Source organism: Dipodomys spectabilis, unplaced genomic scaffold, assembly GCF_019054845.1.
Source record: "Dipodomys spectabilis isolate Male_0828 unplaced genomic scaffold, ASM1905484v1 ptg000054l, whole genome shotgun sequence".
NCBI classification, from domain to species: domain Eukaryota; kingdom Metazoa; phylum Chordata; class Mammalia; order Rodentia; family Heteromyidae; genus Dipodomys; species Dipodomys spectabilis.
The window spans coordinates 19,873,164-19,896,165 of NW_024870731.1; the positions used below are offsets into that span (position 1 = coordinate 19,873,164).

At 36.6% G+C, this 23,002-nt stretch overlaps 1 protein-coding gene across 1 annotated transcript in view; it reads right to left on the bottom strand.

The window, feature by feature from the left end:
• The window catches only part of Dnah12 (dynein axonemal heavy chain 12), a 159,757-nt gene that overhangs the window by 9,173 nt on the left and 127,582 nt on the right, over positions 1-23,002 (bottom strand). Inside the window, exons 63-69 of the mRNA XM_042679922.1 lie at positions 19,879-20,029; positions 19,410-19,663; positions 19,081-19,221; positions 6,231-6,368; positions 3,605-3,838; positions 2,163-2,351; positions 245-348 (exon numbers count right to left, since the gene is read on the bottom strand). Of these exons, the coding sequence (XP_042535856.1) occupies positions 245-348; positions 2,163-2,351; positions 3,605-3,838; positions 6,231-6,368; positions 19,081-19,221; positions 19,410-19,663; positions 19,879-20,029 (1,211 nt within the window). The remainder of the gene's footprint in view (positions 1-244; positions 349-2,162; positions 2,352-3,604; positions 3,839-6,230; positions 6,369-19,080; positions 19,222-19,409; positions 19,664-19,878; positions 20,030-23,002) is intronic.

A 23,002-nucleotide genomic window follows, 5' to 3' on the forward strand; every position in this document is an offset into this window, starting at 1 on the left:
AATGAGTGTGAAATTATCATTAATAAGTTATCATTAATGTTTTAATGAGAATAGCTCTCTTTTCCAGCATCATTTTTGCATTGTAAAAGATACTCTCTTCTGGGCAAAACAGCATGGAAATTTTTAAAGGGGGGAATCTAAATGAGACGTTTTGCTCATCTTTAAAAAATATTTAATTCTTTGCCAGTGTCTCATTTTATCAACTTTAGCAAATTGTCTTTTAAATCACTGTGGATGTACTTACTTGTTAAATCGTTCCATTTCCTGTACTAACACAGTATTCATGCTCTCTTCATACCTCACAGGATACTTGTATAGTGCTGTTTCAATGTCAAAGTCATCTGGGAGCTAAAATAATGGATTTTGAAGACCACAGATTACTCCCAGAATGGATAATTAGTTTCATTCAACTATAATATCAATAATAGCTAACACTTGGGTCTGTCTATGTGGCAGGCACCATGCTTTACATGAGTTTTACCATATAATATTAAGTAGTCATTTTTATTTCCATCTTATAGATAAAGATGTTTAAGTTGGAAGAGGTTAAATAACTGGCCCAATGGCACACATACAAGTCTGTTTAAATCCACAGGTCTCTGATTCCAAGGCCCATGTGCTTAATGGCCTAGCACTTTAAAGAAGCTATGTATTTCTGAATAGCTGCGTGATTTCTTTCTGTAAATTGGATCTTACTATCCACTGATAAAAACTTACCATCTCAAAACTGTTTGTTTCTAATGAACTATCAATCTGATCTAAGTAGCTTAGCTTACCTATCAAATAATTAGCCTTATAAATGTAGAAGGGTTCAGGCCCAAGAGAGAGGGTCACTGAGTTATTTCTATGAGAAATCTCAGAAATGCTAGAGAAATGAGGATGGGGACTTTGGGACTGCTAAACAAATCCTGAGAAACCTTAATTCATTCTCCTAAATGAGTTTCCCAACCAGTGATCTACCCTGGCTCTCAGCAGGTGATGGTCCCAGGGTGGTACAAAGGAATGCTCTGGTTGGTGTAACTCCAGGGTCTTTTGGCTCAGCACATCTCTTCCCCCAGATATGACCAAGTACCCTTCCAAGTATCCTTTCCAGGATCTTGTAGGAGCCATCATTGTATGAGGGCAAGACCCTTTCCCTACAGAGATCAACCAGAGTGGAGCCAAGTGTCAGGAGAAGTAGAGGGTAGAAGTGGCAGCACAGGAGTGGTTTGCAAAAGCACAGTGATTCTCTTTTCCGCTCTCCAGCAGCCATAGCCAAAGTTAGGATGAACAGGCCCACCTCAAAGAAAGGTAAGAATCAAGTAGTGGTGCTGCGTGTGCTCTCAAAGGCAAGTGGACTAGGAAGCAGATTCTGCCCTGTAAATATGCTTGAAACTGAAATGTAGGCTTCTTCTACCTTGGAAAGGAGTTGTAAAGATCTTAGGACCATAATCATCTAATAATTCTGAAGAAAGGTGACAATAGAGAAAATTTCTCTCTACTTGATAGGGTTAAGTACATTGGGCTGAATTATGAAAACAGAAAGCTAACTTGGCACCAATCTTATTTCTTGTATTTCCTCACTTCCTAGACTATAGATTAAAAGCCATTTTCTCCTTGAACCAACATCTTCATAACATTCTGTCCATCTTGTAAAAGTAAGTCTTTTGCCTTTTATTTAGAAGTGAAAACAAATTATATGTACACTAGCTCATCTACAACTGAAGTTACTAAAGAACTGAATTGTGTAACAGGCGTCTTGGGAACGACTTTAAATTAGTACTCTCTTTAATGTCCCCAAAGCCTTATATAATTGAGGCTGGGAAGATGGCTCAGTGGTAGAGTGCTTGCCTTGCATGCATGAGGCCCTGGGTTCAATTCCTCACCACCACATAAGCAGAAAAAACCAGAAGTGGCACTGTGGCTCAAGTGGTAGAGCATTAGCCTTGAGCTGAAGATCTGAGGGATAGTACCCAGGCCCAGAGGTCAGGCCCCATGACCCACCAAAAACAAAACAAAACTTTATATAATTGATATTCATATACCATTAATATACCACTTACCAGATTTGGAAACTAATGCTTAGAGAAGTAAAGTATCTTGCTCAGACATAATTCTGGAAAGTGGGATTTTCATAATGTCCTATGAATACATTTTTGTATCTATTATATGATAAACATTACCTTTTTCTGTATATCTTTAGTAATTTCTATTAGTATTTGGTCAGTACTTCCTGAGGATCCTGTCTGTTTGGAGCCTCCCTGGGTGAGGAGTAAGGACTCAAAAAGGGTTTTTGTTTGTTGAAGATCTTTGGAAATGTCAACATTTTCGTGTAATCCAAATATCTCTGGTTCTTGAGTAAATGGAAGTTTCTACCAGAAAACGTAAGTATGCATCACATGTTTGCTGGATACAGAAAGGAACCAAGATATGCCACACCAAAACATGCCACTTTACCATAGAATTATTTTGAGTGAATGCAATTTAAAACCAACAAAGTCAGAAAGCTCTCTGCCCTTCCCTTAGCTACCTAACAGCAGAACGTAATCTGCCCCCCTCCTTCATCCTGTAGCAAAATGGAGAGAACTACTCTTCCTAGCACTGGGGAGAGTGTGCACAGGCACCTCAAACTCAAATAGCCCTTGTCTTCTGTTTTCCCTCTATTTTTTTTTTTTTTGGTCCGGTCGTGGGGCCTGAACTCTGGGCCTGGGCGCTGTCCCTCAGCTCTTCAGCTCAAGGCTAGCGCTCTACCACTTGAGCCACAGCGCCACTTCCGGCTTTTTTTTTTTTTCTGCTTATGTGGTGCTGAGGAATCGAACCCAGGGCCTTGAGCATGCAAGGCAAGCGCTCTACCACTGAGCCACCTTCCCAGCCCCTTCCCTCTATTTTTCCTAATTACTTTATCACAGTTTATTTTTCCCTGGAAGCCCAAGCCATCTTTTTTTTTTCTTTAGTAAGTTTTCCATAATGGTTTATAAACTCCTAAATACAACCACTTCTTTTGATTTTCACTTTTTAGTGAAGCCCTTGTATACATAAAAATTTAATATCAATACAAATTGTATTCTTTTTTTCTCCTGTTAACTTGTTGGGTTTTTAAAGATTGGTGTTATAAAGGTAATGTACAAGAGAGTTAGTGTTAAGTAATGAGTATATTTCTTTTTGGACAATGTCACTGCTTTCTTCATTCTCTCCCAGTTGCGCACAAGTTGTACAGTTTTCATCATAGTTTCTACCGAGTACCACTGCCGCATTTTTTCACTCTATGTCACTCGATTTTGGTGTCTCTTTACCTCCCCCATAATTTGTTTTTTATAAAAACACCTTAATTTATAGGCTCCAGCCAGTAATGTAAGAGGATACAGGGAAGTTCTTGTTTTTTATCCCCTAGAAAACATTGGGTCATAAAGCAGGCATCTGTAGATAAAAAAGAGCTAAAAATCAAACCAAATATCAAATAATAGAAGCATCACTTTTCCATTTTCAGTAATTACTAGAAAAAAAGACACTGAAAGTTGAACACAGCCATACTTAACTAAAAATATACATTAGAGGGGAATATTTCAACATTGCTCTTAGAAAAATCACACATAAATATAACCTTATTTTCAGTGTTATAAGTTACCTTGATGAATTCAATGTATTCCTCATAAGTTCCTCTGGGAGGTGCAAAATAGTTTCCACTGGGAGAAAACTTATAATGAGGGTGTTCGATTATGTGTGGATTGTAAAAGTCAGCCAGCATGGTTAACAGGAGGCGCCTGTCCCAATCATCTGTTACTCTTCCACCATAATTACATTCTCCAGTAAGGTAAGAGATAGCTTCAAATGGAATTGTATCATATTCATTTATAAATAACTGAAACAAAGGAAAAAGAAGAATCTTAAAGAATTCTTTCACCTAATTTTCATGGTATTAGCTATCTACTACACTTAAGAGAGATTGAAAGCATTAATGTTATAGGTTGTCATTGGGTATCTGGGATTTGATGTTTTATTTTAAATTGCTAGCATCTACCGATTTTGATTATACATATATGTGTGTATATATATATACACATACATACATGTATATGTACACACATATGTGCGTGTTTCCTTTAATGAGAAAGAAATAGAAATGACCAAGACTTTTTAATATAAATCTGGATAAATTTATCTGGGGTCAATTTTGTCTCTGGAAGATATTTAGTAGTATCTGGACATGATTTAGTTAGTCACAACAGTGGAGAGATGTGAAATACTTCTAGTATCTATTGGGTATAGACCTGGGATGTCATTAATCAATGGACAAGACAGCTTCCCACAGCCCTCAATGCCGTAAGTGCCAAGCTAGTATCATGGTGCCTGGCTTAGGCACCTTTCATGATGTGATAAAAACAATTTTTAAAAACTTAGAACCTGACAAAAGCTACGTACATATGACCATATAAGATGATGCAAAGCAAAATGAACCCCAAGATAGGGACACAAAAGGTTTTATCTTTGTTGCTGTTGTTTTCAATGTACTTATAATGTACTATGTGGGTTTTTTTTGTTTCTTTTGTATGTTCTTCCCCTATGGTATAACCCCTGTTTTCACTGTATTTGATTCTGGTGCCCTGCATCTTGTATATACATTTTTCTAATTTGGGGAGGGAAAGGAAAATAACAAAATGCTGAAATAAGGATACAGGTTGACCCATTGTAACAATAAGATGTACAAGACACTATGTTGAAAATGAACTTTACAACTTCAGGGTTGAGGAGGGAGGAGTTGGGGAGGTAGGGAGGGAAGGAATGGTAGGGGAAAATCAAAGGAAAGGGTAACAATGCTCCATAGGAAACGTACTCATTACCTTACTCATGCAACTGTAACCCCTCTATACAGCATCTTTACAATAAAAAAAAATATTAAAAAAACTTAGCACCTGAGCTTTGTTCATACAGTTTGAGTGATAGGCAACACATGGTGTTTCTAGATTCCTTAGTCCTTCCTCGTAATAAAAGTAATGGAAAAACTACTTGCATACTTGCATATTCTTATTCATTTCCCAATGACAATACAAAAGATGACATGGAGCTAAAAAATGCAGTTATGTGGAGGCCTGAATTTATTTCTTCCAGTTCTTTATCCCCAATATACAGGAATTTGGGGTAGTATGTGCATTACCATGTTATATTATTGGCTGAGAGCTTTGTCTGTCCCTGTAGTTTAGCTATAACAGCAGGAATTATAGTAGAAATGGTATATGGCTTAGAAAATATTTTCTATATTCTCCAGAGTCATGGTAAAATAAGGCCCAAGACTTAGTTCAGCCATTGCAAGAGCTATGAGAGGGGGACCAAAAAGAGAGAAAACCATCTTTGCAGAGAGTAAATTACTTATAAAAAGAGGAAATTTTCTTCCCTTTTGGGGAAAGGCAAAAGTATGTTCAACTTGGTCCCCACATTAGCCAAAACTGAATGAGGAGATCCCAAGAGAATGTAATGTTAAATCTGTGGCATATACAAAAAATAGAGTTTTTTTATACACCTGGCCATCAGTTTCCTGGTTTGCGTTTTGAAGAGAAGCTCCTACTGGTATATTAAGTGAAGATGACTTACAGATGGATCTCCTCTTTTATTCCTATTTTCTAGAGTATGAAACATGAGACTACATGGTGCCTGTATTTTGATGACCAGGTTAGGAAGGCTGATGAGACTGGATACTGGAGCCTAGCTAGATGATGAATTTCCAGTTGACTGATTATAGGCCGTATGATGGTTTTAGCAGAACATTGTTCCAGCTTCTACTAACAACATTGGTCTTAAAAACCAATATTTAAAACAAAAATAAGTACCAATTTCAATGACTGTATTAGCATTTTCAAATTAATGGGATTATTTCAGTTAAGGCTTCAACTCATTTTTAAAAGTTGATAAAACATTAATGATCCTCCTCCTCCTCCTCCTCCTCCTCCTCCTCCTTCTCTTCCTCCTCCCCCTCCCCCTCCCCCTCCCCCTCCCCCTCTCCCTCCTCCTCCTCCTCCTCCTCCTTCTCCTCCTCCTTTTCCTCTTCTTCTGTTCTGGGGGTCAATCCCAAGGCCTTATACACTAGGCAAATGCTGTATTATTAAGCTGTATATTATATAAGCTGTATGTCAATAACTTCTATAAAATAATGTCACAATTTTTAAATGGAAACTTTGGTATAAAAACTATTAAGTAATCATAGTCTATGGGCTGGTTAATAGTTCTCTGTCATAAATGTTACTCCTTTCCAAGTTTACCTGTAGTTGTCGGATACTGATACGTAAATCTGATTCATTAAATCCATATGGAATATTCCAACCAAGAGGACCAAATTTCTTTCTCTCTTGCACAAGAGCATGAAAAAAACAAACTCCAAACAGCAACTTCTCCCATGCCTGTAGTGTAAAAGTTAAACAAAAACAACAAAAATTCTGGTAAGATTACCATCAATAAAATGAAAAGAAATGAACAATCTTTATTTTTAAATTTTTAATTTTATTGTAAAGGTAGCATACAGAGGAGTTAGAGTTAGATATATAAGATAGTGAGTACATTTCTTGTCAAACTTGTTACCCCCTCCCTCATTTCTCTCTCACTTCCCCCCACCCACATTGTACAGTTCATTTCCAACATAATATCTTGTGAGTGTCACTGTTGCATGTTTCACTCTTGACTTTTGTCTCACCATTTTGTTGTTCCCCTTCCCTTCCTTAATTCAGATAAATATATATATATATATATATATATATATACACACATATATATACATATATATATACATACATATATATATATATATATATATATATATATATATATATACACAATACCCAGGGTACCAAAATCAAATACAGTGACAATAGAGGATAAACCATAGGGGGAAAAAACACAAAAGAAAAAACCACAAGAGAAAAATGAAATTGCGTAGTACATTAAAAACAACAACAACAAAGAAAAACCTCTTTTTTCCATATCTTGGAGTTCATTTTGCTTAACATCATTTTATACCATGATACGTACATAACTATTGAGCTCTTGTCATCCTCTTCTATGACTATTCTAAGATATATACTAATGATTACAAATGAGGGAAAACATGGAATCTGTTTCTTTGGGTCTGGCTTATTTCACTTAATACGATTTTTTTCCAAGTCCTCACGAATGGAACAATGTCATTTTTTCTGATGGAAGTAAAGAATTCCATTATATGTGTGTGTGTGTGAACATACATACATATCACATTTTCTTGATCCATTCATCTATTGAGAGGTATCTGGATTGGTTCCATATCTTAGCTATGGTAAATAATGCTGCAATGAACATGGATGTGCTGGTAGCTTTAGTATGACCTTGTTTGTGGTCATTTGGGTAAATGCCTAGAAGTGGAATTGCTGGGTCATAGGGGAACTTTATGTGTAGTCTTTTGAGGAACCTTCACACTGCTTTCCAGTGTTGAGCAAGTTTACACGCCCACCAACAGTACAGTAAGGTTCCCTGTTGGCCACATCCCCTCCAGCATATGTTGTTATTAGATTTTTTGATAATGGCCTTCCTAACTGGGGTGAGGTGGAATCTCAGTGTTGTTTTGATTTACATTTATTTTATGGCCAGAGATGTTGTGCATCTCTTCATGTGTCTATTGGCCATTCTTCTTTCCTCTTCAGAGAAGACTCTAAGTCTTTAGCCCACTTATTAATAGGGTGGTTGTTTCTTTGAGGATTTGTTTTTGGAAGATTCAATTTTTTGAGTTCTAAGTATATTTTAATATGAAGCTCTTGTCTGATATATGGCTAGTAAAGATTTTCTCCCAGACTCATTCTATGAACCCAGTATAACCCTCATCCCAAAACCAGATAGGGACTCATCAAAGAAAACTATAAACCCATTTCTTTGATGAACATCGATGCAAAACAAAATTTTCAACAAAATTCTGGCCAATCAACTTCAACAACTCATCAAAAAAATTATACACCATTATCAAACAGGATTCATTCCAGGGATGCAAAGCTGGTTGATATATGCAAGTCAATTAATGCTATTAATCACATCAATAGGAGCAAGGACAAGAACACATGATTATCTCAATAGATGCAGAAAAAGCATTTGACAAGATCCAACATCCTTTTATGATGAAAGCTCTGGACAAAGTAGGAATCCATGGAATATTCCTAAATATAATAAAGGCTGTGTATGAAAAGCCTACAGCTAGCATTGTACTTAATGACAAAAAGCTAAAGCCATTTGTTCTAAATTCAGGAACAAGACAAAAATGTCTGCTCTCTCCATTCCTCTTCAATAAAGTATTAGAATTCTTAGCTAGAGCAATTAAGCAAGATGCAAACATGAAGGGGATCCAAATAAGGAAAGATGAAGTAAAACTCTTCCTCTTTGCAGAAGACATGATCCTGTATTTAAAGAACCCCATAGACTCCACCCCCAAGTTACTTGAGCTGATCCAAAACTTTGGCAAAGTAGTAGGGTATAAAATGAACCCCAAAATAGTGACACAAGCGATTTCTTCTTTGTTGCTGTTGTTTTTAATGTACTTACAATGTGCTATGTGATTTCTTTTGTTTCTTTTGTATGTTCTTCCCCCATGGTATAACACCTGTTTTCACTGTATTTGATTTTGGTACCCTGTATCTTATAAATCCATTTTTCTAATTTGGGGAGGGGAAGGGAAATAACAAAATGCTGAAATAAGAATACAGGCTGACCCATTGTAACAATGAGATGCACAAGATACTATGTTGAAAATGAACTTTACACTTCAGGGGGGAGGCATGGGGAGGTAAGTGGTGGTAGGGGAAAAACAAAGGAAGGAGTAACAATGCTCGATAGCAAATGTACTCATTACCTTACTCATGTAACTGGAACCCCTCTGTACAGTATCTTTACGATAGATAGATAGATAGATAGATAGATAGATAGATAGATAGTCAGTCCCCAAAACTCATTGGCTTTTCTCTATGCCAATATGAGAAGAGGGAGGCTGAAATCAGGAAAGCAACTCCTTTTGTAATAGCCTCAATGAAAATAAAATACACAGGAATTAACTTAACCAAAGACGTGGAGGACCTCTATGATGAAAACTTTAAAAACCTGAAAAAAGAAATTAAAGAAGAACTAAGGAAGTAGAAGAACCTCCCATGATCCTAGATTGGGAGGATTAACATTGTGAAAATGGCAATACTGGAAAAGGCTATCTTCAAATTCAATGCAATACCCATCAATATCCCATCATATTGTAATGAAATAGAGGAAGCAGTCCAAAAATTCATATGGAATAATAATAAAAGACCTTGAATAGCAAAACCAATCCTTAACAGAAAGAACAATGCTGGAGGAATAACAATACCAAACTTCAAACTCTACTACAGAGCCATAGTAATCAAAACTGCTTGATAGTGGCACAAGAACAGGCCTGAGGATCAATGGAATAGGACTGAAGACACAGAAATGAACTCACAGACTTATGGCCAACTAATCTTCAATAAGGGAGCCAAAAAACAGGATAAAGAAAGAAAGTCTCTTCAACAAACGGTGCAGGCAAAATTGATTAAACACTTGTAGAAAACTAAAGTTAGATCCTTATATATCACCCGGCACCAGAATCAATTCCAAATGAATCAAAGACCTCAAGGTAAAAGCAGATACCTTGAAAACATTACAGGAAGGAATTGGAGAAACTCTAGGGCTCCTTGATACAGGTTGAAATTTTCTTAATAAAGACCCAGAAACACAACAAATCAAAGAAATGTTGGACAAATAGGACTGCATTAAATTGCAGAGCTTCTGCATGGCAAAGGACATAGCTAGCAAGATAAATAGAAAGCCCATAGATTCAATTGCAAGAAAGAAAAATAATTTGAGTCCTTATCCTAGGGTTCATTTCAACTAACATCAACTTATCTGACGTTTTCTGCTTGTCTCAGACATATACTAGTTATTGCAAATAAGGGAACCATGTTTTTTCTTTCTTGCAATTGTTTCTAACATATTAATAAGGTAATTTTTTTATTGTGAAAATACCATACAGTGGGGTTACAATTACATGGGCAAGGTAATGAGTACATTTCTTATCAAGCATTGTTGCCTCCTCCTTTGTTTCCCCTTACCATCCCTTCCCATCTCCTCCGGCCCATGACCGGATCTCCCCCTTCTCCCCCCCTCCCCCGCCCCCACTCCACCAAAGTTGTAAAGTTCATTTTTCAACATAACATCTTGTACATCTCATTGTTGCAATGCAGGGGTTATACTGTGGGGGAGGGACATACAAAGCAACAACGAAATCATCTTATTAGATACAATCGCAAGAAAGAAAAAAACATTTGAATGCTTATCTTGGGGTTCATTTCACCTAACATCAACTTATGTGACCATTTCTGCTTGTTCTCAGACATATACTGGTAATTTATGTGACCGTTTCTGCTTGTCTCAGACATATACTGGTAATTGCAAATAAGGGAAACCATGGGACCTATGTTTCTTTGGGCCTGGCTTACTTCACTTAATATAATTTTTTCCAAGTCTTTCCATTTCCTAACAAATGGGGCAATGTCATTCTTTCTGATGGAGGCATAGAATTCCATTGTGTATATATACCATATTTTCTTGATCCATTCATCTACTGAGGGGCATCTGGGTTGGTTCCGTATCTTACTATGGTAAATAATGCTGCAATAAACATAGTTGTGCTGGTAACTTTAGTGTGGTCTTGTTTGTGATCATTTGGGTAAATGCTCAAAAGTGGGATTGCTGGGTCATAGGGGAGCTCTATGTGTAGTCTTTTGAGGAACCTCCATACTACTTTCCAAAGTGGTTGAACAAGTTTACATTCCCACCAACAATACAGTAAGGTTCCCTTTTGGCCACATCCCCTCCAGCATCTGTTGTTATTAGAGTTCTTGATTATAACCATTCCAACTGGGGTGAAGTGGTATCTCAATGTTGTTTTGATTTTTATTTCTTTTATGGATAGGGAGGTTGAGCATTTCTTCATGTGTCTATTGGCCATCCTTCTTTCCTCTTCAGAGAAGTTGCTCTGTAAGTCTTTAGCCCGCTTATTTATTGGGCAGTTGTTTCTTTGAGAATTTGTTGTTGGGGGATTTAATTTTTTGAGTTCCAGGTATATTTTAGATATGAGACCCTTGTCCATTGTATAGCTAGTGAAGATCTCCAATCCGTGGGCTTTCTATGATCATGCTAGTTATGTCCTTTGCCATGCAGAAGCTCTGCAATTTCATGCAATCCCATTTGTCCAACCTTTCTTTGATTTGTTGTTTTTCTGTGTCTCTATTAAAAAAATTTTGGCCTGTGCCAAGGAGACCTAGGGTTTCTCCTATTCTATCCTGTAATGTTTTCAGAGTGTCTGCTTTGACTCCAAGTTCTTTGATCCATTTGGAGTTGATTCTGGTGCAGGGTGATATATAAGGATCTAGCTTTAGTTTTCTACAAGTGATTAACCAATTTTGCCAGCACCATTTACTGAAAAGACTGTCTTTCTTCCATTCTATTTTTTTAGCTCCCTTACTGAAGATTAGATGGCTCTAGGTCTATGGGTTCATTTCTTGGTTTTCAATTCTAGTCCATTGGCCCTGAGGTCTGTTCTTGTGCCAGTATCAAGCTGTTTTCATTACTATGGCTTTGTAGTGGAGTTTGAAATTTGGTATTGATATTCCTCCAGCACTGTTCTTTCTGTTAAGGATCATTTTTAAGGTGATATTTTTTGTTGCTTTGTATGTCCCTCCCCCACAGTATAACCCGTTTCCCCTGTATTAGATGTTGGTATAATTTGGGGAGGGGAAGGGAAAAAAAACAACTTGTTTAAATAGGGATACAGGTGGACCCATTGCAACAATGAAATGTACAAGATACTATGTCAAAAAATGAACTTTACAACTTTGGTGGGGGGGAGGGGAAGATGGGAGGGCAGGGATGGTAAGGGGAAACAAAAGAGGAGGCAACAATGCTTGATAAGAAATGTACTCATTACCTTGCTCATGTAATTGTAACCCCTCTGTACAGTATTTTCACAATAAAAAAACTTATTAATAAAAAAAGAAAGCTCATAGATTGAACAATCTTTATATAACAAGATTATATCACCATGAGTTTCTATAAATAACTATTTTAAAAAGACATGTTATAAAAATAATGTTAAAAAAGATATGTTATAAAAAAAAATTCATGTACCAGGCACTGGTACATGGTACTTGGATTTCATACCTGAAATTTTAGATACTCAGGAAGATGAGATCTGGGAACTATAATTTGAAGCCAGCCTGGGCAGGAAAGTTCATGAGACTCTATCTCCAATTAACCACCAAAAAGGCCCAAAGTGCAGCTATGGATCAGGTGATAGAGTGCTAGCCTTTAGCAAAAAAGCTGAGGACATCACCCAGGCCCTGAGTTTAAGCCCCAAAAGTTCAGGGCACAGCACACACACACACAAAATTCATCTTATCACTTAGTTCAAATCTTCAAAGCCAAAAAACTTTATAACAAACTTTATTAAATTGAAACATCATTTTATTAAAAATATTACTCATAATATCTAGGAATTCACTGTTAAAATCAGCAAAAACTCAACAGAGAAACCACAGATCTAAACAACTGCATAGATCAACTAGATTTAATAGACATCTACTAAATATTTCACCCAACAGCATCAGAATACATGTTTTTCTCAGCAGCACATGGAACATTTTCCAAAATAGACCACATTTTAGGCCATAAAGCAAATTTGTCCAAATTCAAAAACATTGAACTTATACCTTGCATTCTCTCTTAAAATTTTTAGGAGAGGGGGTCGGTCGTGGGGAACTCTGGGCCTGGGTGCTGTCCCTCAGCTCTTCAGCTAAGGGATACTTGAGCCTCAGCCCCACTTCCAGCTTTTTCTGCTTATGTGGTGCTGAGGAATCGAACCGAGGGCCTCATGCATGCAAGGCAAGCACTCTACCACTGAGCCACCTTCCCAGCCCCTATTCTTTAAACATTTTATTTTAAAATTTTTTTCAGGGTCTCACTCTGTTGTTCAGGCTGGCCTTCAGGCCCAGGTGATCCTCCTGCTTCATTCTCTAGACTGACTAGGATTACAGGTACACTTCATTATGTCCAGTTTATTTGTTTTATTAGAATGTAAGCTGGACATGGTATCACAAGAATCTCGTCTCAGTTGTTTTAAACAGTGAGAAAGGGAGACCCTTATGACCCCAGAAATTTACGGCTACTCCAGTAACATAGACAGACAGTCTCAGTAAAAAAAGTTTACAAACACAGCATATTATACCTTTCTAAGTAATGTATCTTGAAATACTATACATATATAAAACCTTAAGTATTTATGTTTGGATGGAAATATATATATATGTGTGTGTGTGTATATATATATACATATATATAGTGTTATTTGTAGTACTGGGATTTTGAGTTCAAAGCCTTGTGCTTGCTAGGCTAAACCTCTGAGACTTTGTTTTTTATTTTATTTTACTTTTTTTCAGGCAGAATTTTACATTTTTGCATGAACTAAGCCTCAGACCACAGTTCTCTTACCTAATGCCTCCCATATTGGTGGGATGACAGGTACCACATCTAGGACTGTATCTGCTTCACTGATTTTATTTCATTTTCATGATACTAGGAACTGAGTTCAGAGCCTTATGCTTACTAAGCATGCTGTCTATACTGTAGCCACATCTCCAGCCATTTTGCTCACATTACTTTTAAATAGAAGCTCATTCTTTGCCCAGGACAGCCAGGACCAAAACCATCCTATGCATGCTCCCCAAATAGTGACAAGGACAGGCACAAAACACTGTGCTTTGACCCTCCCCACCTCCCCATTGGCCTTGAACCATGTTCCTACTGACCTCTGCCTCTCAAAAGCTGGAATTCAAGGCTCTGTTGTTTCCTTTATCATGCAGTTATATATAGTCTCACTTGGATATTTTTGGTTTTGTTGCCTAGGCTTTTGGTGTCATTGATATGAAACTACTGCCCAAGAAATGTCATCAAGCTATGCCTGTATGTTTTCTTCTAGGAGTTTTAAATAGTTCTTACACTAAGGTCTAACCTATTTTGAACTGCGTATAAGAATCGAATTTCATTTTTGGAGGGAAGATGTTATCATTAAAAGTTTAAGGGAGTTGCACTGTACTAATTTCATAAATATGTACAGTGTGCTTTGAACAAGTTCATCTCCTCCTGTATAGTCTCCTATCCCTCTCCCTCCCCCTTTCTTTTTCAAACAATATTTGATTAGTTTCATTATGCTATCTTCATACATATATATGTAATATATTTCAAATCTCTTCTTTTTCTGGTACCCTTCTCTTCTCCTCCTCCTCCCCTCCACTGATTCTTCTCTGATAGTCCTTAATTTACATTCATGACTCACTTTCATTATTGTTATTATTATAACATTTCACATATAAGCAAAAAATGCAATATTCACTCAATATGATGATCTTAAAATCTATACAATTCCTGCAAATTTCATGATTTCATTCTTTTTATAGCTTTTTGCATAGTGCTTCATTGTGCATATATGCAATATTTTATTTAAGCATTCACTGGATGATTCTTAACTTAGTTACAAAAAACTTTGATAAACATGCGGGGGGAAGGGGGGAGGCTGGGAAGGGATGTGAAGGGTAAACAAAGGAGGAGGCTGCAATGCTTGGTAAGAAATGTACACATTATCCTGCCCATGTAACTGTAACTCCTCTGTACAGTATGTTCACAAATAAAATTAAATAAAAATAAAAATAAAAAAAAAAAACTTTGATAAACATGGATGTGCAGTAATTTTGTATTTTTATTTGCATGCTTTCAGATGTGTGCCCAAAGAGTGGTATGAAAAAGTCATTAGATCCATTTTTAGCTTTTTGATGAACCTGCATACTGATTTCAGAGATTTCATGAATTTACTTCTTACAAATAGTGTTTGAAGGCTCCCTTTTGTCTGCCTCCCTGACAGCCTATTTTGAGGTACTGGAATTTGAACTCAGGACATTATTATTTCTTAGAATAACTTTGCCATTTGAGTATTGGTACTTCCTTTTGTGCTGGTACAAGTGTATACACCTCACCCAGCAATTGATTAGCATGGAATCTCAAAAAGTAAACCCATACAGCTACAGCCATTTGATCATTAATTTAAAAAGTCAAAATACATATTGGAGAAAAGATAGCCTCTTCAACAAATTATACTGGAGAAACTGCAAAACTACATACAGAAATCTGTCTCTCATCCTGTACAAAAGCCAATCTAAAATAGATCAAAGGTCCCTGAATATAAGATCTGAAACTTTGAAATTATTACAGAGAAACATAGGAAAAACTGGAAAATATTTAAGTATAGGCTATTATTTTCTAAACATCCAAGAAATAAGAAAAAGAATCACCAAGTTTGATTGCTTCAAACTAAAAAGCTTCTGCACATCAAAGGAAACAATTACCAGTATAAAAAGACAACTCATAGCTAGTCATCAGATAAAGATTAAGGTCTAGAATAAACAAAGAACTCAACAATCTTACATAGTAAAACAACAACTACACTCTTTTACATGTGGAAACCCAATTTTCCCAAAACTGCTGAAGAGGCTATTCTTTCCCATTGTGTACTCTTGGCACCAAACTGACCTTACATGTGTAAATTGATTTCTAGCCTCTCTATTCCACTGGTCTATTTTATGTCTGTCTTTAGTTTTATAACATATTGTGAAATCAGAAAGTGCCAGGGCTGGGAAGGTGGCTCAGTGGTAGAGCGCTTATATTGCATGCCTGAGGCCCAGCACCACATAAGCAAAAAGAAAAAAGCTGGAAGTGGTGCTGTGGCTCAAGTGGTAGAGTGATAGCTTTGAGCTGAAGAGCTGAGGGACAGCGCCCAGGCCCAAGTTCAGGCCCCACGACTGCCCCCCCCCCCAAAAAAAGAAAGTATAATGCCCCAGTTTTTTCTCATCACTGATATGTCTATTTTGGGCCCCCTGTAATTTCATCTGACTCTTGGAGTTAAACTTTTTTAATCTCTATAAAAAATTGTCATTGAGATTTTGATAGTGTGCTGAATCTGCACAATATTTTTGGTAGTTTTAGGCATTTCAAGAATATTGAATCTGCAGGCACCGGTGGCTCATGCCTGTAATCCTAGCTCAGATCTCAGGAGGCTGAGATCTGAGAATCGAGGTTCAAAGCCAGCTTGGGCAGGAAAGTCCATGAGACTCTTATTTCCAATAAACCACCAGAAAACTGGAAATGGTGCTATGGCTCAAGTGGTAGAGGGTTCGCCTTGAGCTGAAAAGCTGAGGGCTAGTGCACAAGCCCAGAGTTCAAGCCCCACGACCGACAAAAATAAAACAATACTGAATTTTCTAACCTATGAATAGGGGTGGCTTTCCATGCTTCTGTCTTCCTTAGTTTATTCATTATTTTTGTCATTTTATGTGTACAAGTCTTGTATTTACTTAGTTTTAAATTTATTCCTATGTTTTATTTTTTGGTATTATTGTAAATAATTTTCCTAATTTCCTTTTCAAATGGTTTGTTGTCAAACAATAGATGTTAGTGTGTTGTTTTGTATTCTATAATTTCACTGATTTTGTTTGTTAGTTTTAATAATTCTTTTATGGAATTATCAGGGTTTCCCTAATAGGAAAAATAATGTCAACTGCAAGCAAGAGGAAATTGGCTTCCTCTAATCTAATTTGGTATCTTTTGTTTTGTTTCTTTTCATTGCCATTATTAGGTTGAACAAAAGTAGCAGGACTGAGCACCCTTGCCTTGTTCTTGATCCTAGGGGAGAAGCTTTCAGCTTGATGTCAGCTGTGGTTTTTCTCATATATAACCTGTTTATGTTCAAGTAACTTTCTTCTCTTTCTAGTTTGCTTTCTATCATGAACAAATATTGAATTTTGTTAAATGGTTTTTCTGCATCTATTGAGATAATTATGTGATTTTTAATTTTCATTCTCTCAAATGTTACATTAATTGATTTTTGTAAGTTGAACTAGTTTTTCATATCAAAGATAAATCCCTCTTGGTCATGTTGTAAGGTATACTGTATTTATACCAGTTCCTGAACCTTCACTTCAAATTTAGTGAATTAGGATCCTGAGTGTAGGGCATAGACATCTACAGCTTTATTTAGTATCCCCAGGTTTCTAAGACTAGGGCTCAGTTTGCCTTCCATAGCTTTCCTTCGGCTAGACTGTGAGTCCAGAGGAACACATATTTTTATATTTGTATATATTTATATGTAATTTCCAAATTACCAGTTTCAAGAAGAGTGCCTTGCAGCTAACAAGTGCCCAACAAATATTTATTGAATTAAATTGAGATAAAGAAATGTATTTCTGGAAGTAGAGTTGTGGTTCAGAGGTATAGTATAAGCCTTGAGCAAAAATACTAAGGGATAGCATCTAAGCCCTGAGTTCAAGCTCCAGTACTGCAATGAATGAATGAATGAATGAATGAATGTATTCCTGTTTGAGAGGACTATAAGTGAGCATAGGAAACAGGTACATAAATTGACAAATAATATCACTGCTACTTTAAATGACCAAGATATCAACTGTCTGTAACTATGGAGAACTATTTTAAGTAGATACACTAAAAACATTATTATTGTTGTTACTGTTGTTGTGGCTATCCTGGACGCTGTCTGGGTGCTGTCCCTGGGTTTCTTTTGCTCAAGGCTAGTGCTCTACTACTTGAGCCACAAACTCTACTTCTGACTTTTTTAGAGATAGGAGTATCATAGACTTTCCTGCCATGTCTGGCTTTAAACCACAATCCTCAGATTTCAGCCTCTTGAGTAGCTAAGATTACAGACATGAGCCATGATGCCCAGCTTGAAAACATTATTAATATGTCATGATCTTACCAGTATAATTTAAGTTCTATGAAAGCAGATTTCTTTGAATCTATTTGCTGTCTTTACTTTATATCTTGTACCTAGGAAAGTATCTAATGCATATATTTGTTGAAAGAGTGAATAAATTATGTAAAAATAGATTTCTACTCGTATCTAGCTGAAGTCTCTGTTCAGCTTTAGAACAACCATATATTTGTTCAAAAATATTTATTTTACTCACACCTCCAATCCCAACTACTTGGAAAGCATAGATAGGTGGTCTGTGGGCTAAGGATACTGGTGTAAAAAAGTTGGAGATAGGGATACAGGTGGACCCATTGCAACAATGAGATGTACAAGACGTTATGTCGAAAAATGAACTTTACAACTTTGGCCGGGGAGGGGGGTGGCAGGTTGATGGGAAGGGATGGGAAGGGGAAACAAAGGAGGAGGCAACAATGCTTGAAAAGAAATGTACTCATTACCTTGCTCATGTAATTTTATTTTCACAATAAAAAAGTAGGAGATTCTATCTAAATAAAAAACAAAAGCAAAAAGGACTGAAGGTGAGGTTGTAATGGTATAAGACTCGCTTGCCTGACAAACAAAAGGCTTTGAGTTCAAATCCCCATACCACAAAAAGAAATTCACTGTGTATTGTGTTATAAGTAGAACAAAAAGTATTGGGATAAAATGAACGAGCCTTGTTGCTGTCAATGTATTTTTATCAAGTTCTTTATTTTATTTTGTTTTTTTCTTTTTCCCTTTGGTTTATCCCCAGTAGTCACTGTATTTGATTCTGGTACCCTGCATCTTGTATATACATTTATCTGATTCGGGGAAGGGAAAGAGAGTAACAAAATGGTGAAACAAGGACAAAGAGTGACCCAATACAACAATGACACTCACAAGACATTATGTTGGAAATAAACTTCACAACTTTGGGGGAGCGGGGGAGAGGGATGGGGGAAGGATATTGGGAGAAAAAGGAAGGAGAGGTAACGATATTCGACAAGAAATGTACTCATTACCTTACTTATGTAACTGTAATCCCTCTGTACAGCACTTTTACAACAAAATAAAATATAATGATGATGATGATGATGAACAATCTAGGAACAACTCTCTTGTTAGGAAATACACAAAGTGTAAAAACAAATTGCATAAAATTTCTAATCATTGTAAAATTATATAACTTGTATATCTAATCATTGTAAAAACACTTGCTTAAAGTTTCAGAAACTAATTAGTACCTGTTCTTTTCCTGGACATCCATTAAAAAACTGTTCATCAGAAACTGGATCAGTGAGATATGACTGAAGGAGATTCAGCCGAAGACCCGTGGGAGGTTCATTAGTCATTTTTACCCCATTCTGTAAAATTGTTACTGGAAACTAAGACAAAATAAGTGGAAAGTATTATACAAGATAGCAATCCTGAGCTCTAAAACTATATATATATGCTATCAGGCTAAAAAATATATAGAGGACTCCAGAACTACTTTTGTAGACTCTAAAACTCAATTAAGATACATAGTATGACAGTTAGATAAATACGCTGAACTCAATAAAATCAAACATACTTTTGGAGATGGGTAGCTTGTGAGCCAAAGTCTAAAGGATGAATTACAAATTTCAGGGGAAAACTCTTCACATATTTTTTCCAACATGGGCATCCAGGAGACAGCAAGGTGACAGTTCTGTAGGCAAACCCACGTTCCTTCTTCTAGTGCTGCTGTAATCATTTTTGTTGCAATTGGTCCTTGTCCCTGTCCCAGTGAAATGGCTTGAAATTTATTTCCAGACATAGATTTATCATTTGCAAACTTCAGCAGGCCTACAAGAGACATGAAAAATAATTCTTATTCTAGAATTATAAAATATACCTTCTGATTTGTCTAGATGTATGTTAAAATGGAAAATTCCCATTTTCTTTCCTATAAACACACTCAGGTAGTAACTTGATTAATGACTAAATAACAAACATGTTATATGATTGAAACAAAATGTTTTCATTGCAGTTTCTTAAGAGTTTACAGTATTTGCACTTACTGGCCATAGGATCTGCTCCTGGAGACAGCACAAAAATTAAGGGAATGGTGCAGTTCGAATCTAAATAACTCTTTGCCAAATCAAATGGTGGAGGTTCCACAAACTTTTTTCCTAGTTTGTCAGTTACATAATTTGTTATAGCTGGGGTAATCTGTTGAAGAGAGAAGACAGAGACTTTGGAGCATTTAAAAAATTTTTACATTAACAGCTTTAATTATTGAACAACAGCAAAGAATAAAATTTAAATTAAATGACCAAGTAATTAAAAAAAAAAACAGAAGAAATGAATTGTTTACAGAAAAAGAACTACAAATGGTACTAACATGAAAATATGCTCGAGCTCATTCAGTACAGCAGAGACTGCAAACTGTCCACTGACTTGGTTTCATTTTGGTAACAGAACCCTAGATGTTTTCCGACATTATTTCAGCTAGTCTTGCCATATACTGTTTTAGCCAAAGGGACACACTAGAAGTTATATATGAAACTTCCAGATCAATATTCATAAGAAAGCTGACTGACTTCAATACATTCTTTCTTCTTTTAAACAGATGTAGTGTTCACAAGGCGGCTCCAATCTTGCTGATGGAGTTCACATTCTTAAGACATTTTTCTAATATTAGAGTAAGAACCTGAGTTTCGTTTCTGGGTGATCTTAAGAAACAAAATTTCTAATCCCAGCAGTCCATGAGCAGAGGCAGGAGAACTGAGAATTTGCAGTTGACCTGGGCTCCATAGCCAGTTCAGGCAAGCAAAATCCTGTCTCAAAATCATGCAAAACACAAATTTAACCACATTTAGATATCACTTTTCACTTATCACATAGTTATATAAAAGAGCCATCCATGATATCTGGTTGGTCTGTTCTTTTGTTGTTGTATTGTTTTGGGGTTTTTTTTGGCAGAATATAACTTTATTGAGTAAGTGGTACCATGACCCAGTCACCATGGACCAAAACTCTCCTGACAGTAACAATAATGTTTTTGTATGTATAGTTTTGAAAAAATGTTTTTAAAACATATTTGAAATGATTTAAGCAATTTATGTACAAAATTAGAAGCATGATATAATTTTATACATAAAGTCTTTTTTTTTTAATTTTATTTTATTTTATTTGAGAACATACTGTACAGAGGGGTTACAATTACATGGGCAGGATAATGCACACATTTCTTACCAAGCATTGCAGCCTCCTCCTTTGTTATACATAAAGTCTTAAATTATTTTTGTCATAAAATTCTAGATTATAACAAACAGCAAAAACCAGCAAAGGATTAAAGAACTCTTAGTTATTCTCTATAACATTTTAATTCTCCATAGCCTTGATTTTTCTCATGGTAGCTTTTGTTGTTGTTGTTGTTGGTTGGTTGGTTGTGGGGCTTGAACTCTGGGCCTGGGCATTGTCCCTCAGCTCTTCAGCTCAAGGCTAGCACTCTATCACTTGAGCCACAGTGCCACTTCCAGTATTCTGAGTGGTTTATTGGAGATAAGAATATCAGGAGGCTGAGATCTGAGGATCACCGTTCAAAGCCAGCCTGGGCAGGAAAGACTGTGAGACTCCTATCTTCAATAAACCACCAGAAAACTGAAAGTGGTGCTGTAGCTCAAGTGGTAGAGTGCTTGCCTTGAGCTGAAGAGCTGAGGGACAGTGCCCAGGCCCAGAGTTCAAGCCCCACGACCGACAAAAATAAAAGGAGTCTCTCGGCCTTTCCTTCCCCGGGCTGGCTTTGAACCACAATCCTCAAATCTCAGCCTCTTGAGTAGATAGGATTACAGGCCTGATTACAGCCACCAGTGCCTGGCTTGAATAGTTATTACAGACATTTTTGTAAAAAATGAAAGATTAGCCATAGGATTTCCTTTTCTAAACAATATATGGGGGAAATTGTGTCCATCTATCTTATACAATGATTAAAAATAACAACTTTAGAATAAAACTTTCAAAAATATAAGATTGAGAGACCAAAAATAAGTTTATCAGTAATTTCAGACAAAACTAAAACATTTGTCATCTGTTACTGGAAAGTAAGTGTTAGATCCTGCACCAAGGCAAGATAACAGTAAGAATTATTAAGGGATCAGGCTGCCCTGACCAGTCCAGGAATTTGGGCAGTCTCTCCCCCCAACTCTGTAGAGAAAACATTTAGGACAAGACATAATTCAACATTCTGTGGTTAGCCCCACTTATCCAACCAATGATGTATGATTTAACCTATCCTGTAACTGCTAAGCTAGAAAGTCCCTGCCCTTACTGGAAATGATCATACCCCTAACCAATGAGCTTGCATCCTTCCCCCTGCTACATACTCATTAAAAACCCTGCTGGACAAGGGGTCGGGGCTCGCAACTCTGACCCGCTGCATCAATGACGATTGTGAGTCCAGGCTCAGGCTTGCTGTTTGCTTTGGTCGTGGTCTCTGGTGGTCTTCGGGGGGGGTCTCGAGCATAACAAGATCAGCAGTTTCCAGCAAGAATTCTGTTAAATGAGCTTCAACAATAATTATAAATACTTCTTGTGTCTCTTCTTAGTAATTTTCTCGACTGCCATCCTGTTCATTGGTTGAAAATCCAACTCTATTTGGAGTTGAGCCTGATTTCTCTCCCCTACTGTGATAGTCTTGATGCCAACTTATTGTAATGTCTTAAATCACAAATATAAGCACAAATTTTTGTTTTCTTTCCATTAAAAATTTAGTTTTGAAATACCATAATCACCTTTCTTGATGCATAAAAATTGGTATGATCTATTAAGAAAATTTTGGCTTGTGCCAAGGAGACCTAGGGTTTCTCCTATTCCATTCTGTAATGTTTTCAGAGTGTCAGCTTTGACTCCGAGGTCTTTGAACCACTTGGAGTTGATTCTGGTGCAGGGTGATATATAAGGATCTAACTTTAGTTTTCTACAAGTAGTTAACCAATTTTGCCAGCACCATTTACTGAAGAGGCTGTCTTTCTTCCATTCTATTTTTTTAGCTCCCTTATCGAAGATTAGATGGCTATAGGTCTGTAGGTTCATTTCTGGGTTTTCAATTCTATTCCATTGGTCCTGAGGTCTGTTCTTGTGCCAGTACCAAGCTGTTTTGATTACTATGGCTTTATAGTAGAGTTTGAAATTTGGTATTGA